The sequence below is a fragment of the Dromaius novaehollandiae genome, chromosome 2, assembly GCF_036370855.1.
Source record: "Dromaius novaehollandiae isolate bDroNov1 chromosome 2, bDroNov1.hap1, whole genome shotgun sequence".
NCBI classification, from domain to species: Eukaryota; Metazoa; Chordata; class Aves; order Casuariiformes; family Dromaiidae; genus Dromaius; species Dromaius novaehollandiae.
Window position 1 is genome coordinate 135,324,176 of NC_088099.1, and position 12,904 is coordinate 135,337,079.

The window sequence follows — 12,904 nt, forward strand, 5'->3', positions numbered from 1 at the left end:
CCCAAATCAAGCTGAATAAAAAATATATCTTTACAGTTTGAATTGCCAAACCGGGGAATCAGGCTGGTATAAATTTATCAGTGCCCTCCACGTACAGTCTGCGTCTAACCCATACCTGAACATTTGGACCATCTCAAATGTGTCACTGAAGAGAGAGAGCTGTGTATATTTAAAAGTGTATAGGCAAATACAATTGCACAAGCATATACATTTTTAAATTTAAATGTATTAGCTTTTAAATGTATTAATGTACTTCATCAGAATATTGAAAAGCATCTCCCAGTCTGATGACTAACATAGTGGGATTACAGTTGACATTATAAATCACTCTACCTCCACAAATTCTGTTTGGAATACATTTGGGCCTGAGGGACAGGAAAATTTTATTGCTGCTTCATTTTTCTACTCTAGCTGCTGGCTGTATGGGGTAATGCAAAGCCAAAAGCATGTATTTCTGTTCTACAGCATCTACAATTGAACTGTAAGAGATGATATTTTAATAAAGACTGGCAGAGTAGCAAACTGGGACACTGCAATATGAAACAACTTACATAGGAATAATGTAAAAGGTCACACTGCTGGAGGAACATCAATATTTGTTAAAGAAAGTTTACACTGAGTATAAGTAACTGTAAGAGCTTAGAGAGTCCATACACATTAACAAAAATTTTTGTTTACAAAGAAAGTGTATGATACTGGTATCACCCAGTCAAGACGACGTTAATGACTACAACAAATTGTAGAAGCTACAAGGGCAGAAAGAGTATTGACAGACTCAGTTATTCTCTGTAAGCCTGGTAAAAGTCACAACAGGCATTATACCAAGGCTCTATTTTTAAATATCATAAAATAATTACTTTTAGAATAGTTAGTCAGATAACCTGAACAAGAACAGCAACTCTGGATTTATTGTAGTGAAAGGCCCAGATTCCCGTTTACAATGTTACTTCTGAAGAGTAACAGTAACAGTAGTTACCACATTGCTCTCTGGTTCAACATCTTTATACTAGCAAGAAATGAAAAAATCCACCATCAAAACATCTGGGGGGCAGTAGAAGGAGATGGTAAGAAGGAAATTAAAAGAAGTAGGCAGGTGGCAGGGAGGCTGTTCAAAGATAATATGTTCAGAGATAAAGACAGAGTAAATGTATATGACCCATTTAGAAAAGGTCTTAAAGATGAAGATAAAGTAGGTATAGCTAAACATCAGAGTAGTGGCTAGTAAACACAAGATATCTTTGAAACAGTAGAAATTTTCAAACAGCACAAGAAGGGAAACAAACAAGAACATGAATTCTGGAAAATTAACTGTTAAATTTGGCCAATAAAGATTTTTTGGAAACGCTGCCAATGAAAGGTTTTAATAAGGGTTCCAGCAAGCATCTGGGAAACTACAGTCAGTGAACCTAACTGGTGTATAAGGCAAATTGATAGAAATTAAAACACTTAATTGACATGGCTTTTGCAGAAGAAGGTTGATTCACAAATCTACTAGAATGACATGAAGGTATCAACAAGCAAATGCAAAATGATATGGATTTCCTTAAAAATTATTGAGAAGAATCTGGCATTTAGATAAACCAAGTTACTGTGGCATAAGAAAGAAAACCATTGTACTGATCAGTACTTGGTTAAGAGAATGCTAAGGAAGAACAGGAATAAATGCAAATTTTCCACAGTGGAGTGAAATTAGCCATATAATCCAACAGAAACCCGCATGGGATTTCGCTTGTAAATAATCAGGAGTAAGGGATAAAGGTGAGGTGACAGGTCTTTATACCAGCAAAGTATTATTTCATGGAATAAAAGTAACACGGAACACCACAGTTGCAGATGGATTGTGGGATCCACCTACACTTAAGTAGTCAATTAATAAAATGTCATTTTAAATATAATGTGGGTAAATGCAACATGACACACGTGGGATAAAGCAGCCCTACCTGGGAAACATCCCGACAGGCTTCAGACCAGCGCTGAGGGAAGAGCTTTTGGCCGGGCAGCTGTACGGAAAGGTGCCGGCAGCTTGTCCCCGCGGCGAGTTCGGGGCTGGTCTGCCCGCAAGCACAGCCAGGAGAAATCACTCTTTGGGTGGGAGTGTGGAAATGGCACCCACGCAGCACCCTGCAACGACCCCTCCACAAGCGTCACCGCTGCCACCCCGCGACGCCCAACTGCCGCCCCGCGCGCGCCCTGGCGGAGCCCCACTCTTCCCCGCCGGAAGCGCCGCCGCCTCGGTACGCGCCACGCAGCGGTCCGGGCGGCTCCGCAGCCCCGGCAGCGCCGAGTTCCTCCCTCCTTCCCCGCTGCCGCCCTCTTCCTTGCCTCAGCCCCCGCCGCCTTCCGCTCGGCGGCTCCCTGCCCGCCCGCCCGCTTCGCCCCCGGGGGACCCGCCCTAGCCTGGCCGCCCCGGGGGCACCCGGCCTCCGCGGGGGCGGTGGGAGAAGTAAAACCAGGCCCGAGGAGGGGCGCGGGGCTGCAGCCGGAGCGGCGAGGGGAAGGTGAGCGCGCTCCCTTCCTCCCTCTCCGGCCCTCCCCTCCGCGCGGTGGCGGGTCCCGGCCCCGGGGCGCGGGGAGGCCGGTGCCGCGGGCCGGGCCGGGCCAGGCCGCCCGGTGTGGGCTCGCGGCGGCAGGCGAGGGGGTGCCGGGGGGAAACCCCGTGGATGAGCGCGGCTGGGCAACCCGGAGGCCTGGTACCGCGGAGCGCGGCTCCCGCGGCCCCGCTGCCAGCGGAGTAACGCGGCGGCCTGGCAGCCGCGGTGCTGGCGGGAGCTCTCGGGGCAGGCGCGGTTTGGGAGCGCGGAGGAGCCCGGCTCGGGGGTGCCGCTGCCCGGGCTGTCGCCTGCGAGCGGGGCTTCGCGTCGCTCTGCGGAGCGACAAAATCTCTCCCCGAGCAACTTTTCCTGAACAGCAGCAGCGCTGTAGAGGCAGGTGCGTTACAAGGGCAGCTGAGGGAGGCCGGGCGGACAGCAGGCGCTTCCTTCAGACGGCCGGACTGGATTTGTCTGCCTTCTTCTAAGGAAAAAGAGTGATCCTTCTCCAGCTTCCCGCAGAAGGCGTTGCCGAGCTGTTATTGCAGAGGCCGAAAGCAAGCTAGGCCTCGCTTGAAAACAAGAACAATAAACCGCACAAACTCTAGGGCCCTCTGTTTAGGTGAGGTTGCAGGTGCCATTAGCAGTTTCATTGGGTTCTCCTGTTTTCTGTGTTTCTGGTAGCTTTGCTAATTTTGGTAGATGTGTTGGCTGTAACTGACTAGAGCAATAGAAAGCAATGTATTTCTGTTGGCAGGAGCACATTGTAACTGTTGTTTTTCAGTATCTTTCTAATTGGAGATTTTGGAATTTTTTCCTGTTCCACTTAGACATTTCATATAAAATCATGATCAAATCATGTTGTGTACAGTGAACAGCAGTATGTGTTGCTCTCCATAATCACTGCTTGTAGCATGGTCAGTAGTATCTCAAGTACCTCGATGTCTGCAGACCACAGCTGAAAACCTCTGTTCTAGTTTATGTGAGAACTCCTCTGGCTCACGTGCTAGAAATCCGTGAAGGGAATTTTATGTTAGCCCTGTTTCCAGTTCTTTCAACATAAGCGTAAAGCCCAAAGCCAGAATGTAAGTCAGTGTGCACTGTTGTTAGTCAGATGTGAAACTGCATCTTTTTCCTCTCATGCAAATCTATGCAAGCTGTTCTGCTACAAAGCTAGAACTGAGCTTAAAAATATTTAGCTCAAACTGCATGAGAGGAAATGTGTTAGTGATGCCGGTGAAAGGAAGTGCTTTAAAGATATGACCATATTTCAAAGGGATTCTGCCTGTAGAATGACTAAAGTTGAGATTCAGGAGTACTGCATCCCTATTTTAATTTTTAGGTTTGGGTGGTGACAGTTGTCAGAAAAGCTCTGAATAGCAAGAAGGGCAGGATAGTCTCTCTTTCTTTGCTTAAACAAGGCCCTAGTCAGAGAGACATCACTGGTGCTTCTTGTAGCTTTAACTGTACTGGGCAGTGATATGGTAGACAGCTGTAAAGTGGGACAGAGCAAACTAACTTTATCTGTTAGTAGTGCATATAAACTATGTTGGACCTTTACTTACTTCTGAGCAAGTCTTTGCCTTTTTGGCTGTGGAGACTGTCGGTCTTCTCTTCTTCACTGCCATTACATTTGATAGGTTGTTATATTTGTCCCTAATATAAATCGCACTTTTAGATTTGCATACCGAGTATTCTTGTGGGCCTGCCACAGGAGATCAGAACAAATGCTGGACTTGTAGCAAAAATGTAGCCCACAGAAGGTCTTTATCTGGTGGATAAATTTGAAGGTAAGTCAACACTGAGGATGGCTATCTGCATGCTGGGCTACATTAGCAAGGCCATGGCCATTAGATCGAGGAAGTGATTGTTTCTCTTTATTCTGTACTGGCGAGACCACATCTGGAGTGCTATGTTCAGTTTTGAGTCCTTCAGTAAAAGAAAGATATTGCCAAACTGGAGGGAGCCCAGAGGAGGGCAGCCAGTGTTGTTAGGTGGCTGGGGCCCATGGTGTCTGTGGCATGGCTGAGGGAGCATCTAACATTAAAAGGACATCTAACATTAAAAGGACAAGTAGTACTTTGCAAGGCTGCCATGTGTGGAGAGGACTTTAAATTTACTTGATGAGGATTTGCGGTTTGGAGAAAGTCATAAACAATTAAAAATATAACAGGAAGCAGAGTATAACTTTAGGTAATCTTTAAAGCTATATAGTTACCTCAGGGTTTTGAAATATGTTTCTGTGCCATAACTCATGCTCCATATTGGTCTCTAGTTAGTAGGCAGAACCACTGGAGAAGTCCAGATATAACAATCTGATAAATATTATAGCTTTGAATCCTACTCCTGAATCTTGCTTGGTCTCACAAGTTGTGTTTCCTGTCTTTGCTGTGGGTGTTTGCTGCCTGACAGGTTCTGGAGTTCAGCTCTGAAAACTAGAATGAGAAAATACTTTCTGTTCTGTTTCTCATACTCTCTCTTTCCCCTCCTTTCCCCCTAATTCACCCCCCGCCTGACTCTCACATGCTTAAGAAGACATGCGCACACACACACGCACACAGGAAATCCATGAAGTGTATGTCATCAAAGCCGTGTGCTTATACATCACTGAAGATAAAACCATTGACTCTTTGAATCATGCCGAAGAACACTCTGAAGAACAAAAGTTTTTAAGTCTGGATTAGAGGAAAGGGTTTGGATCGTGGGAGCAATGTCCTTGTCAGAAGATCAGGTTTGTTCCCACTAAAGGGAGTTATCTTGAGCAACGCGGTGAAGGGAAATTTTAAAACGGAAGGAAAGGAACATCCTTACCATATCAAGATGGGAAGAAAAGTTGAGAAATAAGTGGGATGACTTCTGCTGTATGTGCTTCAACTTCTTATAGCAAATGTTGAGTAAAATTAGTCCGCCTCCTAGTTTTTGTTGTCATTAGGGTTCTGTTAGCATTAGCAAAATTATCTGCTGAATTTCAGTCACTTGTTGCTTGTGAAAACAGAGCAAGAGTAAAGGAGCAATAGGCATATGTCTCTCTAGGCTTAGGAACTCTTCAGTCATGCTGTAAGTCACTTTTAAATACAAAAAAGTGCCCAAATGTGATTGTTCTTAATCCATTGCTTTCCCTCTACATGCGTAATTATAATTGTGAAATATTTTCCCACTTGCTCCTGGCTAACAGTTGCTCTGAGTCTTGGCGAAATCTTTTCTAGACTAAGATAAAAGTATTTTTTCAAGCTATTATTTATTTTGTTCTAGAGCTCTAGCATAGATGCACAAGCATACAGCTTGTTTAATGCTTGCTAGATGAAGTGAATAACAAGTTTTCCTCTAAATCGTGCAAATCTAAGAAGAAAATGTTGCTCCAAAATTGTAGAAAGCCTGGAATATCAGTCCAGAGAGATGAAACTCTGAAGCTTCTTAGAAATTGAGCTGGGAGGAGAAAGTCTCTTAAACACAGTAAAAACAGTAGATATAAATTTTGAAGGAATTTTTGCAATCTTTTGTCCTCATTGTGCTCTGAAACGTGCATTTTACTCTCTGTAAATTTCCAGATACAGTTTAAGGTCCCTGCATGGGTGAGACCTGCTTGAGACCGTCTTGCTGAGCCACCATGGTCTTGTGGTTAGTGGAAGTGTTCAGCAGGGTTTTATGGCGCTGGATTCAAGATTATAATGTTGCCCGTTGCAGTTAATGCTTGGGAGGTTTTTGATGTTCTGAATATTGTGTGAAACAATAAATTAGACTAGTAACTAACTAGTCAGTACAACTTTCTGAAAATTGAAAGTACAAAAAGCTGCATAAATGTTCTTGCTTTTTGTAAAATAAATTTTTTAGATAAAAAAACTATCACATGCTTTTTTCAAGCTAGAGTTGGCAGCGTTTGTGGTATACAATAGAAAAGGATTGGAAAAAGAGAATAACAGTTTTACTATATGAGCGCTTGTGCTTCTAGTAGGGGCTGCTGGGATGTACTACAAATGATATGTGAATGAAACGCATCAAAGAAGTTTTTTTGTGTGATTAAGCTGTAGGCAGGTTTATGTCTGCCTTTTTTGAGGATTTATTCATCTGCTTTTTTTGTTTGTTTGTTTTTTTTAATTAAACAGGAGATGATAGATAGGAATGAATCCTGTACTGCAGGACAGATGCCTATGTCCTACTTTACCTGCCTGGCTTACATACTGAAAGAATGGACTGGCGTGGAGCATATTGAAGACTATCTGAGTTATGCAGTCTACCTTTTATGGGTGTTTTTTCCACTCATAATAGTTTTTCTGCTTCCGGGAGTTATTCTCCTCTTCATCTACATTTCCATTATCTTTGTTCATATTTATAAAAGGAAGAATGAATTAAAGGAAGCTTATTCCAATGATTTTTGGGATGGTGCAAAACAAATGTTGGCTACACTATGGGATGGACATGCGAGAATATGGCATGGTAAGCAAGATCTGAATTTTCAATAAAAGGCTTTGGCTCTTATTCCTGGGTTTATCTTTCAGGCTTGTCAATATACATCTTATTTTTGCTTATTTTGAAATTCGGATCAATTCTTTTTCTTCCCCCTGTCCCCCTGTCAAAATTGCCAGTTCTGCAGTCATTCTGGACTTGGGAGAAAAAAAACAGCTGAGCAGTTTTTCTGGATGTAAAATTTGCTTTCTTATGCTTTTCTTTCTTTGCTGGTACAAAATGAGATCTTTATCCAGCTGAATGTTTGCAAAGCTTTCTTTACTGTTTAAATTTTTTTTTTCTTTTTTACTTTTAATAACTATTCCTGGATTTTCTCATTCCAGGGGTACCTGGAATGGTAGCTGTCTAAAAAATTAGTCCAATTCACTAGACTCCAGGAATTCTTTAGCAAGCAAAACAAAATGGACCAAATTACAGAGGCTTTCTACTGTTTGTTCAGTGTGTGTATATGAACGTTTAATGTCAGTTCACTCATTAGTTGCTCCTTAATGTCAATTCACTCATCAGTTGCAGCAGTTGCTCCTGTTGACTTTAGAGGCCAAAACTGTTACTTGTACCTCTGGAGCCTACTTTCTTATTTTATTTCCATCTACATATTTTTGACAACTACTTTATCCAGTAGAAGAATGTCAAAACTAGGGGATCTGTTCCCTGTCCCTCTACTATTATTTCTTCTATAAAGGCAGACATAATAAATGATTTGGATTTTCTTTCTAAAGAAATCCTAAGCCTCTTTCAGAACCATTCAGTCTAGATGCAGCTAAAGGAGAAAGAGATGTTTAAGAGCAATTTACATACAGAAAAATCCTTCTTGAAAATCATCTCTATTTGTTCTCCAGTCAAAAGGAAGTGGCTTTCAACTCATTGATAACCAGATGGTGCAGCGGCTGTATCAGATAGGCTTTGTAAGGCTAAGATGTAACTTTCAAATCTAGGAAAGTATACTAGATCAAAATCAACAGCCATGTCAAAGAGCTTAAAATGCTCACTTCATAATAAAATGTTATTTACTTTTTTTCATAAGAAAATGATTTTTAAGGCTTCGGCACTTCTCATCCTAAGTAACTTTTTCTTTTTATGAAGTCTAACGTTTTATTTGCACAGAAAAGATTCTCATCCAGACCCTCATTTACTGTTGTGATTTCTTTCTGCCCTGCCCTGTTTGCTCCTTCCCATGTTCTGTATACACTTCTCTTACTTCAGAATGAAGTGTCTTGTGTTTTTTTTTTCTCCCACTTGATTAATTGACATATCACAGGAAGAATTTTTCTCTTCATCCTGAAATCTCACAGCATTGCAAAAAAAAAAAAAAAAAAAAAAAAACCCACACCAAAAAGGTGGTGCATGATACCTGTATCTTTATATATATTATGCACATGCTAGATATAGGTATCATTTTGGTTATTTTCAGCTGCCATGGAGCAGCGTTAGTGGTCACTTCTGATGGTACAGATGATAGGTATGTATATGCTTGTACTGTGTTTCAGATCCAGAAGTGCAGAAAGTAAAATAGCCAGTGGGAGAAGAGGCAAGGGTACAGGCAGAATTAGTCTGTGAAATGAGAAATGCAGAGCTGGTAACTTCAGAAGAAGCAACCGTAAATAGAAAAGGATACTGTAACAAAGCTGCTCTATGTTAACTGAATATATTCTAAACTGATCAGTTATTTTATGTTAACTGGATGTATTCTGCACGGCAAACTTAGTTGGAGATGTGTGTTCAATTAGAAACTTTTATGTGTTTGTGTATGTTTCAGTTAAACATATAAATCCTACTTATAATTTAAGCCCCAAGTAGCTTTTAGTTCTTATTGGTGGAGGAAGGGTGCAAGTGTATTTCCGGAATGAAAGGAGACACTTAAATGGACATTGTCACATCAAACCTTCTTAAACAGTTACTCATGGCAGTGAACTGACTTTGAAAGGTAGATAACAGCTTGAAAGAGTTGTGTTTCACCACCTATCCAATCCTTATTTTGTTTTCTTTTGAACAATTGATTCAGAGGACTTCCCCAGCCTTGAAGGTAGTAAAATGAAACAATAACGTAAAATTATACTGCAGTTCAAGACAGTGAGGCTATTTTATTGTTGCTGTTCTTTTTTTCTTTAAATGTAGCTCTTCTGTTTTAAATGAAACTTTTCTTTCTATGAAAGCAATTTAGTAAATGTTGCAGGTAAGCTCTTGGTTTCTTAGCAGCCATTAATTGTTCTACCACTTCTCAATAGCTGTTCTTTTCAGCTTGCCAATTTGATGCAAGTTAGTTTCTTTGGAGCAGAATTATATAAAGCTTTGACATCCTTTATGCCTTTTACTCCTAACAGGTTATGAGCTTCATGGTATAGAAAATATTCCAGAAGGACCAGGGCTCATTGTGTTTTATCATGGAGCAACTCCTGTTGACTATATCTATTTCATGGCTAAACTTCTTATACTACAGAAGAGAACCTGCCATGTAGTAGCTGATCATTTCGTCTTTAAATTACCAGGTAACTTGCTTCTTTATACGCAATGAGTTTGGGAACTCAAGTAATTTCTTTTTACAATATAAATGATAGAATTTGTGCCACAGGGCTACAACTCTTAGAACATAGACAAATTAGCTCTTCCCAAAGGGACTTTAAATTATCTCCTAACATGTTCTTTACAAAGAAGGATGGTCTTATGCAACTGGCCCATGCAAGGGTGGATTGTATTCCTGGCTGAGCAGCACCTGTCACTGCTCTTAAAGTATTCAGAAACAAAGGAAAGGAAATCATGGGAGGAAACAGATGTCTCCATTAGTCAGTAGCAGAGAATTCAATAGAATATTTTCTCCATTTGTTAATATAGGTAGAATGTGTGGTATAACTTGATTAAGAAATATACTGTTGGAAGCAATGGCCTTAAAATTGGAATTATTAGTTTGGGGTGAGGATGCCTTTACATATCCTACCCAACTGAATATGGTGGACAGTGGAGCCTGCCCCCAAGAAGACAGTGCCAGGGAGAATGGAGTTTCCTGGAAGAAAGCTGTAGAGATGTCCAACAACTCTGTGCGAATTTTTAACATCTTGCTATCTTCCCTGAGCACTAGTACAGCCAAATATGCAGCTGATTGTTCAGGTACTAGTTATAAAATAACTAGTCTTTTTTGTACTAGTTATAAAATACATCTGAGTGCAGATGAATGTCTGTAGACCCAACTTTTTGTGGTTAGATAAAGAAAGAAGCTTTTGGATGAATGTCTGTGTTGTCTGCCTCTTGCATACAGTGTAATTTCAAGTGCTCAAAGTGCTCAAACATCCCAAAGTTCAGTGTAATTTAGTATGTCCAGAACTGCAAAATCATGTGTATGTTATTGGCATAGAGGGGGTCATTTCCTCATTTCCTATTCTTTCAGTACAGCCGTTCTGATATCTTTATTTTTATTGAGCAACACAGTTGAGGGAAAACAACCTTTAGTCACCTGTGTCAACCATCATTATTTTTATGGTATCATAGCCTAAAAAAATTTGTTTTAAAAAGTATATGCAGAAAAGAGGTTGTTACATGAATATATCAATATAATGCAGTTTGTTTTTTCTCCTTTTCTCCCCTCCAGTCCCCCAGCTTCTCTTCCCTTTGTGCATTGCTTACTGTGTCCTTCCTGTAGTTCCCAAAACAACCTCTGAGGTACTTAAACTTTCGTCCCATACCTCCTACCTGTTTGATTATGCTTGTTGGTCAAACATCTGCTACGTCAGAACAAGATGACGGCTGTATTTTACCTGCTTCTCCATCACAGGGAGGCACTGATTTGCTTTCCTTCCCCCTTACCATCCCATTGAGCCGAAAGTCTTTCACAAAATCTCGAGGTTTTGTTTTGTGATCCTGCTGTTAGATTTGATCAAGAATAGGCTCAAGGGGCATTTTTGGGTATCAAGTATAAACCAGCTGGAAAGACGGTCACAACATGACTGCATGACTTTCTGGTTCCTTTTGAGCACAGTATTTGCGATCATGGAATTTCATCTGTTGCCCTTTAAAAACGACTACCACTGGAAGAGTATGTCAGAAACAGAAGTTCAGGGCTGCACTAAATTACCAGTCTATGTAGAGTTGTCCTTCTAAAAAACTGTAAAGAAAACAGACATTTAAAATGTAATTTGCAATAGGAACCTGCTTCAGGCATTCTGAATTGCCCTCTTATTGACTACAGAGGGAGTCTAAGGAGATCAGTCAGTTAATTTAAGTGTCTAACTTAGGAACATCTTGTGTTGTGCTATAATGTATAAGGCTCAGACTTTCTTACAATGTTGGTTTCATTGCTCAGGGTTGCATTTTTCTTAAATGTGCTTTGTGAACTTGTAAATTACAGCCAATGATGCATAGTTTGGATTTTCAAAATAATGATGTTCTTGATATTATCTGGGGAGAGGAATATAAAAGATGCCCATGTTTACAGGCTGGGGGAAAAGTGTTGAGGGGAGAGTTTCTAAATTTTAAATTCACGTTGTGATAAAGCATGAGGAAGATGAAGAATATGTTTAGGACAAGATTTTTGTCTGGACAGCCCAGTGAAAAATACAGCTGACCGGTCATATTAGTTATGTGGGTTTTTTGTTTATTTTGAGCATGAGTATTTTTTTTTTAAGTTTCTGAAATACGTTAATTTACAGTCCTTCTCCCAAGTTCAGTTGGAGTAAATTGAAATAACAACCTCATAATTCATTTTGTGAATTTACAGAAGGAGCGTTCTGTAGTGTACTGATATACAGTATCAGCAATGCTTTTAGTGGAAACAACTCATATCACAAAACTGTTGTTTAGCCAGTATAGCTTCATTTCAGCCTTATTCCCTGAAAAGAAAACTTTTCCATAGTGATAGCAGCATGGTTTTGCCTCTGCAGATGCTCTTGTCAACAGATCAAGATTCGTCAGTTGATTATCAAATCTTTTATATACTCCTGATTAACGTAACCTATTTTGTAATTTAGATTTAGATAATACATATTATATGTATTAATATTTATGTGCAGTTCTGTATCAAAAGGAAGATTATTCTGTTTCTCTCAGTTTCTTCTTTAAAATAAGACTCTAGAGGTTGTGGTGTGAGGTTTTTTATAATTTATTAGTATTGCAGAGACATCTGGCTGGGTGGCTGATCTCAGATGGTTTAGTTCAGCAGTACAGAATCTAGCTGGCAGACTTACTAGTGATATCGCTCAGGGACTGATACTGGGGCTGGTGTTGTTTAATAGTTTTAGCGATTACCTGGATGATGGGTTGGAGTGTGCTCTCAGCAAGTTCACTGCTGATATCGAATTGGGGGAGCAGTTGATGCACAGGGGGTTACAGAGTGACTTCACAGGAATGGACTGAAAAATATCATGAGATTCAACAAAAGCAAATATGAAGTCATGCATTTGGGATGGAATAACCCTGCACAACAGGAGCAGTGGGACAGTGAGTAGAAAGCAGCTTTGCAGAAAAGGACCCGGACATTCTTGTGGACAGCAAGTTAAGCATGAGTCAGCAGTGTGCCCTTGCAGCAAAGAAGATCAACTGCCTTTATTAGCATGTGTAGCCACCAGGTTGTGGGAAGAGATTCTTCCCCATTATGTGATACCTGTGAAAGCTCATCTTAGAGCACTGTGTCCAGTTTTGGGCTCCCCTGTATGAGAAAGATGTTGACTGAGTTCAGTGGAGGGCCACCAAGGTGATTAGGGGGTTGGTGCACAGTGTATGAGGAGAGACAGAGGGAACTGAGTTTGTTCAGTCTGTATCTGAGAAGGCTTGGGAGGGGTATTTTTGCTGTCTTCAGCTACCTAATGGAGGTTGCAAAGAAGACAATCACCCTTCTCAAAGGTGTATGGAGATAAGAATGAGAAGCAACAGAGGCAAGTTGCAATGCAAGATATTCCAATTAGGCATATGGAGAGGTATTTTTGCAA

General features: G+C 40.8%; 1 protein-coding gene and 1 long non-coding RNA gene across 12 annotated transcripts in view; one reads left to right on the forward strand and one right to left on the reverse strand.

Moving 5' to 3' along the window:
• The window catches only part of LOC112981724 (uncharacterized), a 35,065-nt gene extending 32,807 nt beyond the window's left edge, over positions 1 to 2,258 (reverse strand). For both annotated transcript variants that reach the window (XR_003258793.2, XR_003258794.2), the window contains exon 1: positions 1,941 to 2,258. This is a non-coding gene — a long non-coding RNA (uncharacterized LOC112981724). The remainder of the gene's footprint in view (positions 1 to 1,940) is intronic.
• Positions 2,259 to 2,363: 105 nt separating this feature from the next.
• LOC112981734 (DGAT1/2-independent enzyme synthesizing storage lipids-like) overlaps positions 2,364 to 12,904 on the forward strand; it is a 37,767-nt gene continuing 27,226 nt past the window's right edge. The window contains exons 1-5 of one of the 10 annotated variants that reach the window (XM_064507532.1): positions 2,507 to 2,928; positions 4,207 to 4,318; positions 5,064 to 5,259; positions 6,632 to 6,962; positions 9,314 to 9,478. In XM_064507532.1, the coding sequence (XP_064363602.1) occupies positions 5,239 to 5,259; positions 6,632 to 6,962; positions 9,314 to 9,478 (517 nt within the window). In that variant the 5' untranslated portion in view covers positions 2,507 to 2,928; positions 4,207 to 4,318; positions 5,064 to 5,238. The other 9 variants (XM_026097605.2, XM_026097641.2, XM_026097658.2 and 6 more) reach the window with 9 other exon arrangements.